Source organism: Molossus molossus, unplaced genomic scaffold (assembly GCF_014108415.1).
Source record: "Molossus molossus isolate mMolMol1 unplaced genomic scaffold, mMolMol1.p scaffold_m16_p_19, whole genome shotgun sequence".
Lineage (NCBI taxonomy): Eukaryota > Metazoa > Chordata > Mammalia > Chiroptera > Molossidae > Molossus > Molossus molossus.
The window spans coordinates 33,762,897-33,784,910 of NW_023425354.1; the positions used below are offsets into that span (position 1 = coordinate 33,762,897).

The following is a 22,014-nucleotide window of genomic DNA, read 5'->3' on the forward strand; positions in this document are numbered from 1 at the left end:
ATGAACTAATTACTAAAAATTTGCGGCACACACACACAAATATATTTTTTTGCCGATCAGACAAAAAATAAGTATAATTTTGCCTGGCCGGTGTGCTTCGTGGATTGAGCATCGCCTTATGGACTGAGAGGACCCAGTTTGATTGCCCTGGCACATGCCTGGGTTGCGGGCTCCATTCCTAATAGGGGGCACGCAGGAGGCAGCCAATCGCATCGATGTTTCTCTCTCTCTCTCTCTCTCTCGCTCCTCTCTCTCTCCTTTCTTTTCTTTCTCTTTATTTCGAGAGAGAGAAAGACAATGAAAAAAATAGGTATAATTTTGATTCATTCACAATAGACCTATTGTGGTGTTGGCTGGTGTCATTTTTTTTATTGGGCAATTTAAGAGAAAAGAGGTCAGTGCCCTTGACAAATTGTCAGGTGTTGCATGTTTTAAAAATTCTTGCCGCACACCCGTTGAAAATAGCTGAGATAGGGTGATCAAATCGACACCACAATTTGCCTAAAAGTTGACCAGGCCTCAGTTTCCTTGTCTGTTAAGTGGGAAGAACAACCCATTCCCTACGCCCCGCCCTGTCCTGTAGCCTCCAAGCCTCAGGGAATGAGAGTTCACAGCGCCGCTTCCTGGCCCCGGGCTGCTCGACCCATGGAGGTCTCTACTCCTAGTTAAAGAACCTTGGCATAATGGGCCTATACTGCCAACGCCGGGGAACCGGTTCTCTCGGTTTTTCTTTACTTCCCAGAGGCTTTGCCACAGACGTGAACCCAGAGCCTGGCCCGCCCAAACCGGCCTGCACCACTCCTGCTCTCCAGCTCCCACCTCCACCTCCTGAGAAGGGCTTGGACCTCGCGGCCTGTCCACCTGCCCTGAGATCTCTACATTGCCCCATGAGAGTGGCCCCTAGAAAATGCACTTTGTGTCAGCGACTGCTCATGCCTTGTCTCCAGGGTTCCCCAAAGCTCTCCCAGAGTGATCACCACAGCCCCCACCCATTCTATGCTGACTCAGCCTGGCGTCAGAGCCTAACTCCAAATCGGCCGCTGTCCCTCCATCAAAGCGATGAGTCGGTGGCCTCCTCCGGAAGTGGCTGGTCCCTCCAAGCCTTTTACACTGACTACACCTCCTGCTCCCCCAAGGTGGCCCGGGACCAGCAGCTGAGAAATAGGCTGCTTGCTGAGGTTGAGGGTCCCGCAGAGGGGTGCATAACGCTCCTTTACTTTGTCAAGCTTTCCTCGAAGGGGGAAAGGGGTGTAGACTGGGTCACTAAGCATACCGGGCCGTGGAGGAGGGGTGCGTGAGCCTCTCAGAGCTAAGCCAACAAACCCCAGGGAGAACACCCCTTCTCGCCACCTTCCTCTGACCTTCGCGGCTCACTCACGTTGGCAGGACGGGCCTTCGGGTGCCCATGGGCTGGATAGGCTGAGCCGGCGGATGGATGCGGGTTAGGCGCCTGCCATTTCGTTGGGCCGGGATTCGAGGGATGGGCTGGAGAGATTTCGGGTAGCAGGAGCTGGCAAGGGGAGCAAAGAACGAGAGGGACGCTCGGGAGGGCTGTCCCAATCCCCAAAGCAGCTGTGTCTGGGAGGGGAGAAGGGGAGCCTGAATGGGCCGGAAGGCACATTGGAAGCTAGTCCCAGAGCAAGAGAAAGCATGAGGGAGGGACAGAGGCAGGGAGGGCAGCGACTGATGGGGTGCTGGCGGGTCGCAAACAGAGACTCTGAAAGGTACAGTCCCGCCCCTGCCCCGCCCCCACCCTCCCAGGCGGGATCTGTTGTCATCGAGCCTCTGCGTCCCAGGGACTGCTGGATCCTGGCTCCTGGTCTTGCCCGGGGCGTTCCCAATGCACTCTGAATCACCAACGAGGAGCCCTTTCCAGCCGGACTGTAGGCACTACTCGCTCCGGGCCCACCTCCGCCCTTCCCAGACCCTTTCCCGGCGCAGCTCAGCCGGGCCTGGAAAAACTGGGAGCGGAGTTCCCGCCAGGGACACCCACCGGAGCGCAGGGTATTAGGATGGGTGGGGATGGGACCCGGGCCTCGGCTCCTTCCCCAAGCCCGGAGGAGCGAAGAGAAAGGGAGGAATGCGGGGTGCAGGGAGAGGGGAGGATCCCTGGAGCGCGAGGACGGACCTGTCGCCAGGAGGTGCCCTGCCTCCACTGCCCCGGCGACGCGAGTCACTGCGGCGCCAACGCCTCGGTCGGCGCTGGGGCCCTGGCCCTGGGCCCCTCCTCTGCCCGGACGAAGGGCCGCCCTTCTCCCCCCTGTCCTCCGGGGGTGAGGGGACCGTCCCACGCGGCATCCTCCCGGGACCGCAAAGCTCCAGTCCTTGCGCGGTAAGGAGAGGAGCAGGCGCGCGGTGCTCCCGGGTGACGACTCGCACCTGCGGCACCCCACCCCCAGCTCAGCACCCCCCTCCCCAGGTTTGGCCCGGCTTTGGCACCTCGGGGTGTCCACTCGCTAGCCTGGCCTCCACTTGTCCCGGCAGGGTGCGCGTGGGCTCGGCGTCCGGCGCTCCCTCCTCCACCTCCCAGCTCCCGCGCTGCGGGGTTTCCTGTTCAACAATATAGCGAGGGAGGCACCAGCCGAGAGCACCAGGCAGAACTTCCTCCCGGGCTGGGGCTGGGCTGCGGCTTCGAGAGACAATCCCCGGTGTCCTGGCTTCCTGTCCCCTCTGGGCCGGGCAAGCGCCCCAGGAGCAGAGGCGCCAACCCCTCCCCCTGCACCTCCGGGGATCCTGGGCCACACCTGGCTGTCTCCTGGTCGTGGAGGCAGCAGGACCAGGATAGTAGGGTGCAAAGGGAGGGGGCCTCCTCACCAGTTTTTGGCCAGATTTCCAACTGCTTGATTCTCACCTCCTCCTTGATCCTTGCTGGAGAGGAGGCCCACCCTCCTATCTGTCCGTAGGGTAAGATCAGAGCAACTTCCTGGGGCTGGGCTCAAGATCCTCACCTTATCTCTGCATCTGTTTCCTGTAAACTGGGGACAGTAACACCTACTTCATAGGATTGTTGGGAAGATTAAATGAGATGCACTAAGAACAATATGTTATCACATTATTATAATGTGATATTAGTTATGATTATAGTACATTAGTTATGATTATCACTACTTTCATAATGAGATAAGCCTCATCTTTGGAGTTGGAATGAAGTCTCCAAATCTCCCATCCTCCTTTGGGGGGGGGGGGAGGATGTCCTCAGAGGCACTTTGCTGAGGATGACAGCACTGAGTCCAAAGGCAGGGCAGGTCACTTGTCCCCAGTCCTCTGGTGGGCCTGCCTCCCCCAAGCCCTCAAACCAGGTTCATCTGGTCTTCCTGGAACCTACCACTTACTGCCTCTGGAGAGAGGTGAGGCCCTTGATGGAAGCTGGGCTCATGGGATGGGCAGAGGGTGCTCCCTCATGAGCTGAAGGGACAGGAAACTGCAGACATAAATGTCATCTTTTCCAGTCCCATTCTCCTGCAACCTGATTTCCCTGAAAATTCGTGTTTCCTTCTTCGGTCCTTACATTGGGCAGTGGTGGAGTTCCCCCTGCACGGGCCCCTGGGCTTCTCCTGGACATTCAGAGGAAGGTTTGCAGCCAAGTAAAAGCCACTGAGAGCCCTTAGAGCATGAACCCTGGATCAGGGGCCCTGCCCAATCAGGGGCCCTTCTGGAGCCCCTTCTGTCAATACAGTGGGAAATACAGGCCTGAGGTCTCACGTGTTCCAGTGTCAGGGGTCTGTGCTTTGACATTTAAGGCACAGGAAAGAAGCCATGGTGGTGGTTTCAGGCATCAGCTTCAGTTGTTACATATGAGTGAGTGTATGTGAGTAAACCTCCCAAAGGCCCTGAAATCTGACCCCACCGGGCCCTGCCTCCTCAGCGCAGCAAGGGTGGGGTATGTACTAAACCTGTTACTGCCCCTCTCCTCCATGCCCACTGCTGGCACACAAGCCCCCTGCTTGCAAATCTTTACCACTGCCTCCACCCTCTCCTCTCCTGTGTCTAGGGACTAACAGGAGCGTGTGGAGTTCCTATCAGACTGGTGACCGATGGCCCATGGTCTCCCCTAATCAGCTGCAGCATTAGGATTCAGATTAGAAATATCAGGTCTTTACTACAAAATCATTCAAACATCACACAGCAGCAGTTCCTTCAGAACATTGCAAAGCACTTCCAGGGCCAGGGCCCCACACTGCAAAGTTTATTGCATAAAACAACATTTTAAAAATAGTGTGGCCATTGCTGAGGTTCACATCAGCTTTCCATTGGAGGTGAGGGGTGAAGTCAGCTATCTGAAAGCATCAGCTTCTGGCGATGGGGGGAGGGTCAGCTCTAATGCTACTAATCTCTGGGAGGGTCAGGGTGGGGTGCACTGAAGTGAGTGCCTCCAGGGCCTCGCTCCTCCTGCCTCCGAGGGCACCTTCTGGAATATACTCACAGGCCCGAGGGAACGGGCCAGGCTCAGGTGGCACTGCCCACCCCAGGCTGGGCTCCTGCCCACGCAGGGATCGGGGGCCGGTCGGGCTCCGATCAGACTGTTTTGCAGTGGAACATGAATGCCGTGAGGGGTGGGATGAGGATAAGGATCCACTTGCCAGTTCTGGAGGCTTTGTCGTGCTGAGCACAGGTGTGCACCACCTTCCGAGAGGGGACAGGGAGGCTGTGTGGCAGCCCCTCCCCCCCTGCCTAGCACCTCCTCTGTTCTATTGCACAATTTATCCAGCTCCACGGGGCTAGGCAGGTGACTCAGCAGCTGAATCACCCCAAGGGAGAGGTGGGAGTAGGTTCATCTCTTGACAGCGACAGGCAGATCTTCAGCTGTGGCCCTCAATCTCAAGGTGGGTACACAGATGACCAGAGGACCCCAGGGCTGAGGGGGGCCTGCTGGGTTCAGGAGAGGTGAGAGAAGGCAGCAGAGAAATCACACCCAGATTCTCTCAAACCCCAAGGGTCTAAATATCATTTGAAAACAATTCCAGGCTCCCACCCCACCCCAACACCCCTTCAAATAGCAATGGTGTTCCAACAGAATTTTCCAGTCTCTAGCAGCGCCCCTCCTGGGCCAGTCCAGCGATGCTGTGTGGATGCATGGCTTTGTAAACGGAGTGAAGCACCCTTCCACGGACCTTCTCCCGCAGACCCCTGCGCACCTCTGCAGCAGGGCTGGCACTCTTCGTGGAAGGACGGGGTCACTGCTCCACGGTGTGTGCTGAGGCGGCCCGCCTGGGCTCGCTGCCCGCTGGGGGTCCAGCCTACTGTCCCAGCAGGGGTCAGCCAGGCAGGGATGGGGCCCCTGAGAGAGTCTGCAGAGTACCCTGCCCTTGTGTAGCGTAGGAGTGAGCAGGGCGTGGGGCTGAAGGGTGGGCAAGATGACTTCCTGGACCAAGGAAGATGCAAAGTGCTGACAGTGCTGGTTCCGAGTCATTCCCCTTCTCCTGCAGGGACCGGAGTCCAGGCTACAGAGGAGCCAGGGGCTCTGACACAGAGGAAGAGAATGGGCTTTCGGGTGGGGAGGACGGGCAGGGAATGAAGAGGGGAAAGAAGATGGTCATCAGGACTGACCCCGCCTGGCCCCACGGGCGGTTTGGCACATCGCACTTGAGCTGTGGCAGCAAGTGTCTGGGAGGGCGAAGGAAAGGCAGCTGACAGGCTCTGTCCCAGGGGTGGCCTGCCTGCCCAGCTGCCCCGTCGGCACACCAGGCCTGGCTGGCACCTGCACATTTGCCCCATGAGAATGCCTGGATTTCTTGGGGGACTATGTAGGGTTAAGAATAAAAAAATATTTTCTGTTGAAATATGAAGGGAAAAAATATCCACCTTAAAAAACTAGACTTTTTAATCAGGAATGTGGATTGGAAAATGCGCCCCAAGTCTTATTTCCATAGTATGTGAACAGCCCTGATGGGGGCGCCGTGTCAGTGAGGTGAGCAGGAGCCTGGTTAGTGCAAAGAGCCCTCCCCCAGCACCCGGAACGGGGTGTCTGCTGGTGTCCCCACCGCCTGGAACCGATGAGGGGGCATCAGCAAAGGCTCCCTCTGGTAGGCTCGTGCTCTGGTCACATCTGAGTCTTCCTGACAAGGGAGACTGGAGACACCGTGAGAGAGTAGTCCCGGCTGACAGCAAGCCCAGCTGGGATGGCTGAGCTGAGCCCTCACCCGAGGCCTCCGAGGCCTCCGAGGTGGGGACAGGAGACTGGGTTAGGTGAGAGCGCTCTGTTCTTGGTACTTGCGCCGGCGGGCACAGCGGGGGCAGCCCTTCACCACGGCCTGGCAGCTCTGGTGGAAGACGGTCTTGCATTCACCGCACCTGGGAGAAAGCGGCAAGTTCTGCGGTGCCAACGGGCTGGAGGCTTCCCCTGGGGACTGAGGCTGGCCAGTGTCCTGACCAGGGCCCTCAGCCGGGCTGTGTTCCCCCCACAACCCCAGGTCCGCAGGTGCTCCTCCAGCGCCAAGATTCTTGCAGCCATGCTTACCCAAGGTCACGCCATGCATGCTATTGTATTTTTTATAAATGCTGCTGAGACTCACTAGATGACTTCTTGCCTATGCTTAGGACACTCTGCAGTTAAAAAAAACCTCAGCCCTAGGTCTGTTCAGGGGCTAAATCTGGGCCAGGGGACACCCAGTGAAAATGAATGAATGCTCCCACCAGTTCAGATTCCACTCCCACATGGGCTGGAATGAAGCTTTGGTGGATGAATTTGTCCGTTTAGAAGCTTCAGAAACGAGCAGTAACTGGGACAAGAAGGATCACGACAGGAGCAGAGGCAGGGGCAGGTATCACCCACCAGGTGCCCACTTAGTGCCGGGCCTTGTCCAGCACTGCAGGGCAGTAACTCATTCAGTCCCTTCTCAACCCATTCACAGATGACAAAGCTGAAGCCCAGGAAAGCCACTCAGAGCCAACCGCGTCCTGTGAGGGCCTGTGCTGCCCCCAAGCTGGACTGGGGCTGGCCAGACGGCCCAGGGTGCCAGCTGCTCCGGGCAACCTCACCACCCCGTGGCACTAGCACAGAGATGTTCAGTGTGTCCCCACACAGTGGCACAGGGCCTGCCACCCAGGAATGCTGGGCCACTGTGGGTAGGGTTGGGGGTGGGATAGCTGGCTGGGTGTCTTGCATACCTGACCGTGGTGTCAAACTCAAAGGGGAAGATGATGTCATGGTGGTGGCAGATCTGGCAGATGAAGCCGCGCTGGGTGCACAGGTCACAGTGGTAGACGTGCTGGGAGGCAAACTCGACCAGGGCCTTGAGGAACCCTTCATACGTCCCCTCCGCCATCTGAAGGGAAATGCAGGCCACCAGGCCTTCAGGGAGCTGTGCCGAGGCTAAGGCATCTGCGAAACGTGACCTGCTGCTGCTCATGGGACCCTGACTGAAGAACTTCTACTCCAGTGGAAGAGTCTGTCCACTTGGGCAGGAAATCCTCCCCACGTCAGGCCGAGCAATACAGGCATCCAGCCCTTGAGCACGCTGGGGATAACGGGATTGACACACGAGCCCAAACCACTGCGCCTTCCCTGGACGAAAGGAAGGCCTCCAACTCATCCCTGTGACCCTGGGCTGTGCTGTAGGGCCTGCTTATTCCAGGGGGGCGGGCTCACTCCCTGCCCTAGGAGGCAAGGGACGGCGGGAGCCCATTCCGAGGTGCTGAAGCTGGAGACTGCTGTCTTGTCTCAGTGAGCTCAGGCAGCACCCCCCCCACCTCCCCTCTGATTGCTCCAGGAATGGGGTCCCTCTACAGAGGTCTGGGGGATGACTTTCTCACCTGCTGGAGGTCTGCGACACTGTACTTATGGGGAGACTCCAAGAGATAATTCCTGTGGTTGAGCCTTCAAAGCAAACACAAGAGGTTCCTTAGAAGGACTTCCAAGCCCGGGCCAACCTGTGTTTGTTTTCATTCCCTCAGCCCTGCTAACCCAGCGAAACCCTCCCACGGCGGGCGGGGTGCTGACCAGAGCAGCCAGCCAGCCGGGGCTGGAACCTGGGCGTCCAGGTGACTGACTAGCTGTTGGGGCCTTGGGAGGTCACTTAACCTCCCTGGGCCTCAGGTTTCCTCACCTGAGAAATGGAACTGCTTTGAGGATTAAATAATTTATGTAAAGCATTTGCCACAGTGCCTGGCACACAGTGAACGATGAATAACCACCTACAGTCGTTGATAAACTTGTATTGCATAAATGAAATTTGTCGACAGTAGAAGTGAAATAGTCTCACCAGAAAAATTTATGGACAAATAAGCAAGTAAATAAAGTGATGGATGTGTTAATTAACCAAATGGGAGGAATCCTTTCCCAGTGTGTATATATAGCTAATGATCACGTTGCACACTTTAAATATCTGACAGTTTTATCTGTCAATTATACCTCAATAAGGCTAAGAGTATTTTTAAATATAAAGGTATAAAAAGATAAAAATAAATGTCTACAAAAAGAATAACGAGGAAGAGGATGATGAAAGCTAACAGTTGGTACCAGGAACTGGGCTGAGAGCTTTTCTATATATTAACTCATTTAATCCTCACAATAACCCATCATTTTGGCACTAATATAATGCTCACTTTGAAAAGGAGAGGAAATGGAGGCACAGAGAGATTAGGTAACTTGCTTGTGGTCACACAGCTAAGAAGTGGCAGAGCCGGAGTTTGAATGCAGGAGTTTGGCTCCGGAGCCTGCGTCCTTCCCACCCTGGTGAATGCCTACAGGTGTTGTCATTATTGCCATTATCACATGTCAGGGACAGTGCTAGGGACAGAAACACACAGGACGTGGCTTCTGCCCTCCTGCAGCCCCCAGTCCAGCCGAGGGACAGACGTTCAAGCGTGTGGTTTCGGTGCTATGTGGGAGGAACTGAGACCTGTCCTGAGCACCGCGGCAGATCCCATTTCAGAGGTGGGGTGGGGAGGCGGGGACATGAAGGATGAGGCTCAACCACCAACTGGGCTCTAGTTTCTACCCCGCTAATGGCAGAGATCCCAAAGGCTACATCCAGAGGACAGAGAGGAAACACCTGCAGAAATTCCCCTGGCACAAAAGCCTGCCCAGCCCTGCTGTGTGTGCGTGGTGCTGGCGTCTGGGGAGAATGTGCCAAGTCTGAGGAAGCTTGGAAACCTGCCCCAGGAGGCTCTGAACATCCGGGGGCAGGATGAGGCCAGGCCCTGGGGTGTCGGGAATGGGGGCTTGGCCATGGCTCACTCCGCAGCCTCAATTATGGTCCAGGGGGAACCCAATCCAGGGTGGAGGTGGTAAGTCCCACCAAGCAGCCAGGCAGGATGCTCAGTTCACCATGCTGGTCTCCCTAGGAAAAAGCCCAGCTTTCTGAGAACAGGAAGCCACCATTTAGCACCAGGAAAACGCAGGAGGCGGGAGGTGCACAGGCTGTTCCGGAGTTGGTAGGAAGGGTGGGGCGGATCTGGATGGAGAGTCACCTCTGTCATCTGCCCTCAGCTCCCAGTCATGGAAGGCCGGGGCCATCCAGGTCCAGGGCCTTCCCTATAAACCACCACACCCGGGCCTGTCACACTCAGAGAGGCCTTACAACTGATGTGGGAGATGAAGTCAGGGAGGAGCCCCTTTGCTGGCGGCAGCCCCTGGCTGGGTCCTCTGAGAGAAAGGGGGCCCCCCGTCCAAGACAAGACCTGCCTACCCTCTTGCCCTTCTCGTCCTCTCGCCCTCCACCCTGGACGCCTCAGTCCAGGCCGCCTCACCTCAGGAGAATTACTACTGCTGCTGCCAAATTGGGTCTTTTCTAAACTCTGGACCAGAATGCGACAGTCCCTTGCTCAAAACCCTTCAATGGCTCCCCACTGCTACCAGAATAAAACCCAGACACCCTTGATGTGGCACAAGGACCTTCCAGGTCGGGCCCCTGCACCCACAATCCAGCTACACTAAGCCCCTGTGGGTCCTGGTGGCCTGCTCCCATCCCCCTCCACGCCACAGGTCCGAGCCAGGAAAGCCGGGCCCCCCCTTCTTAGACCTTCCCAGCCATCCCGGATGTACGTGCGCTTCGGGACGCGGTTTTCCTGAGTGGCAGGAGGGATGAGGCCTGGAAGCATGCTCTGACAGCACTAACAGTGGTGTGACTGGAGGGCGGCCCAGCATTCTGCCTGATTCTCTTGTGTTTAGATACTATCTTTGAAAAGAAGAAAAACATTTTTTTTTTCTGTAAAGAAAAGAAAGAACTCCACAAATCCTCATGTCAGATGTTATCACCTCCAGGAGCTCCCTTGGTCCTTGGGCCCTGCCAAGGCTGGGTCAGGTGCCCTCTCTCATGGCATATGCCACACTGAACCAGGACCATCTGCCAGCTGTCTGTGTCCCCTCCCAGACTCTGAGCCCCTCATGCAGCCTTCAGCACAACTATGGAAGGGCACGTGAATACAGGGATGACTTGCCCATTCTATGGACAAGAAAACCGAGGCTCAGCCCTGGATGGTGTGGCTCAGTTGGTTGAGCATCATCTCATGCACTGAGAGGTTGTTGGTTCGATTCCTGGTTCGATTCCGGATCAGGGCACATGCCCAGGTTGCGGGCTCATGCAGGAGGCAGCTCAATGTTTCTCTTTCATTGATGTTTCTCTCTCTCTCTCCCCCTCTGCCTTTTTCTCTCTCTCTAAAATAAATAAAAACATTTTTTTTTTAAAGAAAGAAAACTGAGGCTCAGAGAAGTGAAGCCACGTCCCTGAACCACAGTGGGTCTGAGCCCAGGCAGCGGCTCCTCCCGCACTCATTCTGCCTGCGCTACTTCGAAGATGGGACTCCCACGGCTGAGGGCCTGCTCCCCTGAAGGCGGGCACGGAGGAGGTGCGCAGGGCTGCTGGAGAGAGCAGCAGGGCCAGGAGAAAGAGGTGGGGCTGCCCCTAGGGCCCAGCACAGGTTAGTCCAGACAGGTCAATAAGGCCGATGCCCAGACCTTCTCAGCAGGGCAGGGACAGGTGAGTGAGGCCAGCAGCCAGAACCCATCCTGCAAGCAGCTGGTCGACTCAGGTCTGCAGGGACTCCTCCCATCTGCAGAGATTTCACCAGCCTGCTCCTGGGGTGGGAGAAGCAGGAGGGCAGACTCTGGAGCCCTGGGCCCTAGATTCTCAGGAAGGATGAGAGTAAAGACTCAGGTACCCAGTTGATGACTGAGGTGGACTGAGCCTCCCAGGACAACAGCCTCCTAGGGTCCCTCACGGTGGCCCTCAGAGGGCTCTGTTCCTCCAGACCCTGCGGAGGAGACCTTTGCCTAAGGGAGCGCTCTCTCTGCAGCAGCTCCTCCGTGAGAGGCCCAGGGGACCTGCGCTGGGCACCCCCTGGCCCCGAGGAGCCGTGCAGGACTGGCTCTGGGAGGGAGGCGGTCAGCCCTCAGACGACGGGCCTCTGTGCCAGCCCTGCAGGGACAGTGCTGTCCCACAGAAGGCCACAGCCGGGCTGTGTGACCTAGGGGTAGGAGGTGTTTATGACGGCACAGAAAGAGCCTGAGTCCATGCTGAATGAGGCCCAGCGTGACCTTTCACCCTGAGCAGGATCCCTGGGAACCAAGAAGCTTCTTGAAGGGCATCCTGAGGGTCCCGCCCCAACCTCGCCCTCTTCTGAGGATTATGGGAGGGATGCTGCCCGGGCCAGCAGCAAAGCAGCCACTGGATGGAGGACTGGCCAGGGAAGGGAGGGGCCAGGGCAACCATCTGCGGTCCGGCCCTCACTCGCCTCTCCAGCCTTCCTCTCCACAGCCCCACTTCCCCCTCGCTCCCTCCAAAGTTCCCCTGTTCTTCACTGCTACGCACATCACTGCCCACGCACATCATTCCTTCTGCCTGTAGCAGTCTTTCCTGCTTCCTTCCCCTCTGTCACCCCCACTCATTCTTCAGGTCTCACCTTACGTGTCAGTTCCTCCAGGAAGTCTTCCCTCTCCCTTCCCTCCCCCAGTCCAGGTAGATGTGCCCCTTTGTACTTCCGGGGCCTCCTCCCTCTCTCCCGGCCCTCGGCCTGCTGGAGCTCTTCACCTGCCTTCCCTCCGAGAGGGTCGGACCCAGGCCTACCTCGCTCTGCACGTGCTGGGCACTTAGTGTGTTCCCATTACATATTGTTGAATGAATGAATACACGAACACATAAAAGCCACTCCTACAGCATGTGATAAATTCCCAAGCCCAGTGCACAGGAAATCTTCACCTAGCCCTGGGTTTCTCCCCAGAGGACCCCGAGGGCATGTGTCCGGGTGCTCACCGCTTGCTGAGCTCCTTCAGGGCCGCGCTCCGGCACAGGCTCAGGTAATCCCCCAGGAGCTTCAGCTGCTCCCGGCTCCTCTGGATGACGTGCATCTGCTCCTCGTGCTCGTACAGCGATGGGTTCACCAGCTGCAGGTTGATGAGCGGATGGGCCCGGATCTTCGTCAGGAACTTCAGGGCCTGCCGGCAGATCTGGGGACACCAGCAGGCAGTGGGGCGAAGCGGAAAGGCCACTTAGTGAGTGCCCCTGGGTCGGGCACTGTATTACCCACTCACCCTGTAAACACCCTCCAAGAGAAGTGGCGCCATCTTCATTTTACAGGTGAAGAAACTGAGGTTCAGAGAGACGAAGTGACTTGGCCTGGGTCCACAGCTCATAAATGCCAAGATTTGAACCCTCAAACCTCTCTCCCTCCATGGCACCAGCTGCGGCCCCTCACAGACCATGCGGGGATGGAGGAGGGGTCCCTCTCCCCCTGGGCCTCACAGACCCTTCCCACGACTTCCTCTCCCCCCAGTCCCCACTTTCCTGCCTGAAGGAAACAGGCACTATCCTCTGGGCTGACTCAGGAAGCAGGTGACTGGTCTGAGTCAGGCTCCAACCACAGGAAGCCACAGATCAGACACAGCTCACCAAGAGGTTTCCCCGGTGCCCTCAGCTCTCGCCAGTAGCACCGCCCAGGGCTGCCCCAAATCTCTGTGCAGAGTTTGGTGATCAATCTTGGCCTCTCCCACCTGACAAGGCGTTGAAAGTTCTACCCTCGGGCCCAACCCTAAGGCCAAAGCCAATTATTGAGCACCTACTCTTTGCTAGACACTGAGCTGAGGACCTTGACATCCTTTTTTCATCCTTGTAACCACCCAAACGGGAAGGTGTCATAGTCCCCACTTTACTGATGAGGAAACTGAGGCTCAGAGAAACTAACGTGGCTTCTCCAACCCATGTGTAGAAAGTGGGGACCAGGTCTGAACTGAGGTGTCGTCTGCACCCCAGGCTCCACATTAACTAACAGGGGCCTCTCTCCTGCAGTCGTCCCATCGCTGCGACAGGAAGAACGGAGAGGAGATGTCTCCACTGCCACCACTGTGCAGGGCCTAGGAGCCTGGCTTTCAAGTTAGAATTGGGTTTGAATCCTGGTTCTACTACCTCTTAGCTGTATGACCTTGTGTAACTTCCTTAACCTCTCTGTGACTCAATTTCCTCATGTGTAAAATGGAAAAAATAAAAGTACTTGTCTCCTGGAATTATTTTGAGTTTAGATTAAAAAATAATCCACATAAGCTCCTGGCATGTGGCGTATCCTCAGTATGGGGCTGCCAGCCAACTCGTGTTTGCTGTGGCTCAGCTGCCGGTGGGGGGTTGGGAGTATAACAGGGACCTCGGGAGACTGTTACTCCGGGGGGCTGGGGAGGCCTCTGGCCTCTGGCCCCCAGCTCCACTGGCATCTCTCACCTCCCCCAGCAATGGACAACTCCTTCTTTTCTATTTCCCAGAAGTACTCGCCCCTGGCCAGTGGGTAGTCCAGTGTCAAAGCCCTAGTGAGTTGGATCAGGCTGCTGTTCCCCAGCCCCAGCCCACCCCTGACCATGACTCAGCCTCAGGCCTTGGGTGAGGCTCAGATGAAATGAAGGAATGTGTGCCTGCAGGGAGGGGCCTCGTGCTCCCCAGGCACTATTTCTATCCCACGGGTGTGGAGGAGACAAAGAAAGCAGCCCCAGTCCGGGCCTCACATCCTGCCCAGTGCCAGGCAGGCCCCACACAAGTGGGTCAGCCAGAGTAGCAACGTGAGCACCGAGGCCCGGAACCCGTGAGCCAGGCACTCGCTAGTTTGAATTTCCCTGTCTTTCTCAAGCCAGGGATCTTTGCGAGAAAGCCGGATGTTTCCCAACCTCAGGTATGCCAAGAAAAGTAATGTCATTTTCTAGCTGGAAGGAGGAAGTGGCACAAAAATTACAGCAATAAGTAAGGAGATGGCTCAATGGAAGCACCGGGTGTCGTAACTAGTGAGTGTCTTATGGCTAAAGGGTTGTTTGCATTTGTGGTAATTTTGAGGTTTAATTTTCTCCATGGAGTTAGTTAAATACTTAACAATGAGGGTAGCGGTGGGGATGAGGTAACCAACAAAAAAGCCAAAGCGAAGCTAACGTTTTTGGGGTTCCTGTCCCCGGGGAGGGGAGTGGAGGCTGGGGTGGCACGGACGCTGAGGGTCACGCTCCCTGTGCTCTGATGAGGACACATCCACACGCCAAGACTGCCCAGACCCTGACCGTGTGAATTAGGGGCAGAAAGTTGACACGCCTCAGGAGAGGGGCAAGGCACTAACGTAAGGCAGCGTCCAAGTGACTGGAGGGCACTGTCTCCTCCAGTCCTCACACAAGCCCGAATCAGACACTGTTATTAATCCCCCTTCCCAGATGCAGAAGTGAAAATGAAATAATCTGTTCATGGTAACACAGCCAGAAAAGTGGATAAGCTCAGCTGGAGAAGAGAAAAACCTGAACTATCTCAGAATACATCTCAGGCAAAAGCATTTGGTCAACACCCTGGTCAGTTTGGCTCAGCAGCTGGAGCGTGGGCCAGCGGACCGAAGAGTTGCAGGTTCGATCCCTGGCCCTGGTCTGGGTTGTGAGGGAGGCAACCAATCGATGTATCTCTCTTACATTGATGGTTCTCTGTTTCTCTCTCTTCCTCCCTCCCAGTCTATAGAAAAAAAATCAATGGAAAAATATCCTAAGTGAGGATAAAACAAAACAAACACTTGGTGAACATCAGTACCGAAGACTTAATACTAAGTAAACAAAGTGTGTTATAAAGAAGTAAGAGTCTAGTATAATCTCAATTTTACAAAAAGTACATGCGCATGTAAATAGATGCATGGTGTGGACAAAAAAAAAGGGGTGTTAAATCTAACTGAAAGTAACCTCACAAGGTGATCTGATCATAAATTCCTAACGGCAGGTAATGGTGGGTAGCCATGCCCCAGGCCTATAACTTCTTTAGCAAAAGGTTTAGCTCTGCCTTAAGCAAGTCCTATCTATTATTTCTGTGCATATAGGTCAGCACACCTTTGCAATGCCTCTTTTCAGACCCCCTCCTCCTAAAGTGTGACCACCCTCAAGAGAACACATAATCCTGTTAAGTGTCCTGTAATCCAATCCCTGCCTTGCTTTCTCCCACCTTCATGTAATCATTATGGTCCCTCTTTAATTCCAATGTATAAAAGAAAGTGCAAAAGTGTCATTTTTCAGAGCATTTGAAGTCTTGCTTCTGGTAACTGTCATGAATTTCTTTTTTTTTTTTTATCCTCACCCGAGGACATTTTTTGACATTTTGTTCAGATAGAGTGGGAGCGAGAGAGAGAGAGAGAAACATCGACGTGAAAGGGACACATCGAGTAGTTGCCACCCGCACAACCCAACCAGGGCCGGGAACAAACTGCAACAGAAGTACGTGCCCTTAGCGGTAACCGAACCCGGGTCTTTGGGGACCGCAGGCCAACGCTCTAACCGCTGAGCCAAACCGTCCAGGGCTGTCATGAATTTCCTAGTCGTCAGATTCTTATGACAACAGAAAAGGTTGACTGCTCCAAGGGAAAGTGCAACCAGCTGGGCAGCTCACTCATCCACCCACATCCACCCACCCAGCCATCCATCCATCCACCCACACACCCATTCATCCACCCACTCACCCACCTACCCGTCCATCATTCAGTGGCTGGTGCCTTAAATAGTTTTGGCTGCAGCCATGAGGAGCTGCAGAAAACCTCCCTCAGACTCCCACCTGAGGACCAAGGCAGGCACTGACACAGCTCTGCGCAGGGCTACCGACCAGCACCAAGTGTTTTTCTTGGTCAGTCTGCCACATCACAGGGCCAGAACCTGTGACTCTGCCTTCCCTAGAACCAAACTCCTCCCAGCAGATGAACAGCAGCAGCAAAGAGGAGTGACCATTTCTCTGTCATTTAGCAGCCCTGTGTGGCCACGAGAAGCTGGGCTCGAGACTTACCGGGCGCTTGGTGAGGTCCCAGTTGTGGATGATCCTGGCTGGAATCACTGAGGCATCGTCTTGGTGACAGATGTCACAGTAATAGAGGCCAGAGAAGGCACAGAGCTTGGGTCGTACAAACGAGAAGCCGATCTGCCGGGAGCAGCCTGGGGAGAAGGATGGTGGGAGAGTGAGCGGCGGCAGGGCGAGAGTGGGCTCCCGAATAACACCAGCTACTGAGGTGGAAAGGGCCTGCTATTTAAGGAAAGTATAAAGATTAAAAAGAGAGTACAAAGATAAGAACAACCACCACTCAGAATCAACCTTATTAATTAATCTTTACAATAAAACACTAAGAACCACCATAGTCATTTTACAGCTGGAGGAACCAATGCACAGAGGTTGAAAACGTCAGTCACAGGGATTCAGTAGCACAGCTAGAAGTCAAAGCTGGTTGTGGTTCTAGAGCCTGCATTCTTGTATCCCTCCCTGCCTTCGGTGTTCCCACTGCTTTGCTCACCAATGCCAGTCTCTTCTAGGTCTACCCCACCACTGGGGCCTAGAAAAGGAAACAACGAAGTCAAGGCCTTGCAAGCAGGGAAGGAGCTGGGGACATGGGGCCAGGCGTGGGGAGTGGGCAGGAAGGCAGCAGGAGACAGGGCAATCTGGACACTGTCTGGAGCCAACTTGAAGCCAGAGCTGCTGGATACCTCGGGAGGGGGGAGGGGCCCAGCTTCAGTCCTTCAGCTGGGAGCAGAGGGAGTGGGAGTCAGTGTGCCCAGGGCAAAGCAAAGGACTGGCTCAAACCCTGAGCACATGCCCAGCCTCCCACGGGGCCAGGGGAAAGAGTCCCTCCAGCCTCAGGACTGGAAAGGCCGGTTCCTCTAGTCACCATTTGCCTTATCCTCACCTTCACCGAATTTTTGCTGGGTTCTCTTTCAGTATCTGTACAATTCAGCCACTACTGGCTATTCTGTGGGGTTATTACAAAGTTTAAATGAGACAGGTTTTGAAAGGGTTCCACAATCTACGAAATACAAGCCAAATGGCAGTGATTGGTGTCCGCCTGGCCACTGAGCTGTGCTTACAGGTGGAGAGGAAGCCCAGGCTCCCCAGTTCGTCTTGCCTGCAAGTTGGGGGATGGCAGGGACAGTCAGAGCTGTCCCCACTAGCATCGCCTCACAGGTGGTGAGGGGTGTATGCATGTGTGTGTGGGGGGGGGGGCGGCGGTGAGGTTTGAAGTTTTCTGCAAGAAGCTCTGTTCTGCCCAGCTTCTCCCATCCTCCCGGGGTTACTGACCACAGACCACTTCCTCCCAGACGCCTGAAGCGGCCCTCCCCCACCACCCCGGTCTAACAGGACAGCTCCTAAATCGCTTGCAGCTGCAGCTGTTGCTCCAACACTCTGCAGCAGGCAAGCCTCTTATGGTTCACCAGGAGGGCCCAGGTGATGGAAATGGCTGGTTGGAACCAGGGGACAAGCTAAAGATGGAACATGAGCAGTAGAATATCAGGTAGCCTTGAACACAAGGAAGCAGAGAGGACCTATGGGGACCTGGCTAAGGGCACAGCTTCTGGGACCAACATAGTCCTCACCTGCCTCTGCCACTTCCTTGCTGTGTGAACCTGGGACGGATTCTTACCAGCCCTGTGCCTCAGTTTCCCCAGATATAAACAGAAATTATAGTAGCACCTACCCAGACAGGGTGGTTGTGAGGATGAAATGAGACAGTCCAAATAAAGCATCTGGCTAGTACCCAGCACAGAAGAATTAGGTTTGATAATAATAATAATATAGCAGATACACTGACTTGGAATAATACCCATAATGTATTTTTAAATTTAAAAAAAGTTGCAGAACAATATATACCACTGTGCTGTCCAACACAATGGCCACAAGACATGGGTTCCTTTTGAATTTAAATCCATTTCAATCAAATAAAAAATTCAATTCTTTAGTCACACTAGCCACATTTTACACACTCGGCAGCCACATTTTACATACTCGGCAGCCACATGTTGCCTGTAGCTACTGTAGTAGACGGCACAGATCTGAGATATTTCCATCATCACAGAAAGATGTATTGGACAGTGCTGAGTAGTATGAGCCCATTTTTGTAATAAAAAAAAAATTGTGTTCACTTGCAAAAACATGCAAAAATGTTTGTTTGTAAGGGTACCATGTCCCTGCTCCAAAATAATATGATAATGTTGTAATATGACAACGAAGGGAGCGGAGTGCTTAGCTCCCTGGAACTCCCTGAGCAGAGAGGCACACAGCAGAGCGGTCACCCCCAGGCCTCACACCTGAGTAGGAGGTGTGTGTGTGGGGGGGTGATGACGGCTCCCACTAGCAGGGGTGCTGGCCTCACTGGTGCTGGGAGGAGCAGATACTACTGCTGCAATAGCTGTGAACAGCTTCATTTGGTTTTTGTTGCTTTTTTATCCTCACCTCAGGATGCATTTATCTTCAGATAGAGCGGGAGGGAGAGAGGGAGGAAGAGAGAGAGAAACATCGACGTGAGAGAGACACATCGACTGGTTGCCACCCCCACAACCCCAACCAAGCCGGGGACAAACTGCAACCGAGGTACGTGCCCTTAGCGGGAATTGAACCCAGGAGTCTCTGGTCTACAGGCCGACGCTCAACCGCTGAGCCAAACCGGCCAGGGCAACGGCTTCATCTGGTATAGGGCCAGGAAGGGGTGCAGAGCTTAACTTGGGAACCCCACCAGAGGCACAGGGAGGCTGGCGGGCTGGGGTGGCGGGAGGGCAAGTCGGCACCTGCGCAGAAGCAGCCCTGGGAGTCGAGGCCCTTCTCGGTGGGGATGGCCACCAGGTACTGCAGCAGGAAGCCGTTCTCCCCGGTGGCGAACTTCAGCACCTCCTGACAGTTCTCATCCAGACTCCCACCCAGGGTCACTGCCTCCTCGGCCGTCTCCAAGTAGGACGCCAGGACCTTGCGCACCAGATCCCTCCACAGGGCGGCCTCCTCGGCAGTGCCGGCCTGCAGCTTCAGGACGGCCTTGGCTGTGATGATTTTGAAGAAGGACGGGCCCCCGAGGCTCGTGTCTGGCAGGATATCTCGGATGGTCTCAACTCCATGGCTGTCGCTTAACATCTTCTCATTGTTTCTCACGCGGAAGCATTTCAGGGACTCCAAGGACAGGGAAAAAATATAGGGCGTCCAGGTCCTGTCCACGTACAGGTACAAGAGGGATTCTTTAATAGCGTCTGGCTCGGGAACCTGGGCAGAGGACCAATCGAACTGCGTGCCCTGGAGGGGTTCGGGCTCCGTGAGCAGGTCGGCCTGGGCGGGGAGCCCACCCTGGGGGCCTTCCGGGAGGTCGCTAGGCTGCTCTGGGTACTGGATGTTCACCCACTCTTCCTCCTGCTGGGGCCGGCACTTCTGCAGGGCCTCCCGCACCCGGTCCAGCCAGTCCTCGGCCTCATCCCGGGAGGACGCACGCAGGGTCAGCTTCTTGCCAGAGAAGACCAGCTCGAAGCGGCCATCGCTGTGGGCTGGCCCCACCGACTCACAGCGCAGCAGCGAGCAGTTCTCCACACAGGTGCGCTCCTCGCCGCTCAGGTAGAGGCGGAACTCCAGCGGGGAGAGCTCGCAGAACAGCTCTTTCCAGATGCCCATCGCCCCCCGACGCTCCACTGTGCCCAGCTTCAGGAGACCCCGGAATGGGTTGGACAGTCCTGGAGGCAGAAAGAGGTGCTTTAGACAATGGGCCTGTCCCGTTATCCCACAAGAAAAGCCTCTGGGGCCGGAGGTCCTGTAGCGGGTGCGGACAAAATGACTGCCACCTGAGCACAAGCCAGCCACTTTGCTCTGAGGGAAACAGCAGCCACTGCAGGGTTTCAGGCAGAGGCACACGATCTGACATGTTTTAAGTGGGGGAGTCATCCTGGCTCTTATGTTGAAGGATTACAGGGGTAGAGAGACCAGTTAGGAGGCTATTGCCATAACCCAGGCCGGGGATTGGTGGATGGAACCCATGAGGTTGTGGAGGTGGTAAGAAATGGAAGGTTCTGGATATGTCAATAGGATTTGCTGACGGGTTCAATGTGTGAAAGAAGGAAAATCAAGGACAACTCCCAGGTTTTGTAGAGGGTCTGCCTCCTCCTCAGGAATCCTGATGACCCAGGCACAAGGCACACCTTCTCCAGCATGGTTACAACCATGCCACACGGGCGAACAGAAAAACCTACAAGAAGCCGGCATGGAGACCAGGGCGCTACCCACACTCCCCCAGCCAGGGCCCCAGCAGTCTGATCAGAAATCTCTGTGGATTACTGCAAACAGAAAATGAGAGAAAGAGACTGACTTTAGGGCATATTTTTGTTTGTTTGAAAGAGAAAGTTCTTTTATGAGGGTTATTGAAAAATTGGATTATGGTTCCTTAATGCCTTCTGGACTTCACTAGGGGGGGGAGGGGGGCTATCAAGCTGGCCTCATGGTAAACAGCACATGGAGGACACTGAACAAACAGCTGATCTGATAAAGCCCTGAGAGCTGTTAAATAAACCATCTGAGACAGAGGCCTTGGGAAGCAGCACTTAAACTCCCAGGTCTTCCAGAGGCAGGGTTTGCTCTGGGCCACAGACAGAATCAAGGGTCCTGTATAATAAGGTTTATAGGGCAGTTGCAGGGAAAATAGTTTCCATTTTAATATATGAAACAGTATTTTTGCCCTCTGTAGGCAACTGTGGGCATTACTTTTTAAGACTGTATGAGAAAATATACATGGCACCTTTGCTGCAATGCTTTTTTGAATGACTCAGCAAGGGTGCTCCTTATTACATTTTGTGATGAGGGTTTTCTTGTGAGAAGACACCACTCAATTGGTAATGGAAAAGGTGTCAGCCGGCTCTCTGAAAGGCAGCGCCCCGCAGTGAGGCCGTGGGGACCAGGGACCCGAAGTCACCTACCCATCTGCCTGCGGTGCACCACCCTGAAGTTCTTATGCTCCTGCGCCGCGGCTGCTTTGCTTTCCCTGCTTCCTGGAGAAGGCACACACGCTTTGTCTAAGGCCTCCATGGAGGAACTTTTTCTTGGTTCTTGAGAAAAATGCCCGAGGAGACCAGGCCTGGACTCTGGAGTCTCTCTGGAAGAAGCTACGGAGAGATCTGAAGGATTCTCGGGGGGTTGTTCCTGGGGAGGCCGGTAGAAGTCATCTTCCGAGATCCAGCTCTTGCTTTTCTACGGAAAGAAGTACAAACATAGGCTGTTCTTTTAACACATCTTCATGAGACCTGATTCACATATCATAAAATTAATACATTTCAACTGTACAATTAAATAGTTTTATTACATTCACAGAGTTGGGTAACGATTACCACTAGGTTCAGAACATTTTCATGACTCCTGAAGAGACCCCATTCCATTAGCAGTCACTACCGATTTCCCTCACCACTGCAGTTTCAGGCAACCAATAATCTACTTCCTGTTTCCGTAGATCTTCCCATTTGGGATATTTCATCTAAATAGAGTCTTATAATATGTGGTCTTTTTTTTTGTGGTATGTGCCCCTAAGAGGGAACTGAACCCAGGACTCTGGTCTGCAGGCCGATGCTCAACTGCTGAGCCAAACTGGCCAGGGCATATGTGGTCTTTTTAAACTGGCTTCTTTCCCTTAGCATAATGTTTTCGAAGTTCATCCACGTTGTAGCATGTATTAGGACTTCATCCCTCTTTATTACCAAATAATATTCCAATAGGTGAATGTGCCACATTTTGTTCATCCACTCAGCAGCTGATGGACATCTGGGGCTTTTGTACTTTGGGTCAATTAGGAATAATGCTGCTAAGAACATTCGTGCACACATTT

At 54.7% G+C, this 22,014-nt stretch overlaps 2 protein-coding genes across 5 annotated transcripts in view; both read right to left on the reverse strand.

Annotated features, from left to right (window-relative positions):
• The window catches only part of ARHGAP27 (Rho GTPase activating protein 27), a 33,513-nt gene extending 30,983 nt beyond the window's left edge, over positions 1-2,530 (reverse strand). Inside the window, exons 1-2 of the mRNA XM_036268054.1 lie at positions 2,440-2,530; positions 1,379-1,510 (exon numbers count right to left, since the gene is read on the reverse strand). The gene's annotated coding sequence lies outside the window, so the exon portion shown is untranslated. The remainder of the gene's footprint in view (positions 1-1,378; positions 1,511-2,439) is intronic.
• Positions 2,531-4,125: 1,595 nt separating this feature from the next.
• The window catches only part of PLEKHM1 (pleckstrin homology and RUN domain containing M1), a 48,364-nt gene continuing 30,475 nt past the window's right edge, over positions 4,126-22,014 (reverse strand). For 3 of the 4 annotated variants that reach the window (XM_036268049.1, XM_036268050.1, XM_036268051.1), the window contains exons 6-12: positions 21,116-21,386; positions 18,962-19,882; positions 16,200-16,345; positions 12,192-12,385; positions 7,753-7,816; positions 7,108-7,265; positions 4,126-6,291 (exon numbers count right to left, since the gene is read on the reverse strand). In XM_036268049.1, the coding sequence (XP_036123942.1) occupies positions 6,183-6,291; positions 7,108-7,265; positions 7,753-7,816; positions 12,192-12,385; positions 16,200-16,345; positions 18,962-19,882; positions 21,116-21,386 (1,863 nt within the window). In that variant the 3' untranslated portion in view covers positions 4,126-6,182. Of the gene's footprint in view, positions 6,292-7,107; positions 7,266-7,752; positions 7,817-12,087; positions 12,386-16,199; positions 16,346-18,961; positions 19,883-21,115; positions 21,387-22,014 lie in introns of those variants that run through there. The other variant, XM_036268052.1, reaches the window with a different exon arrangement.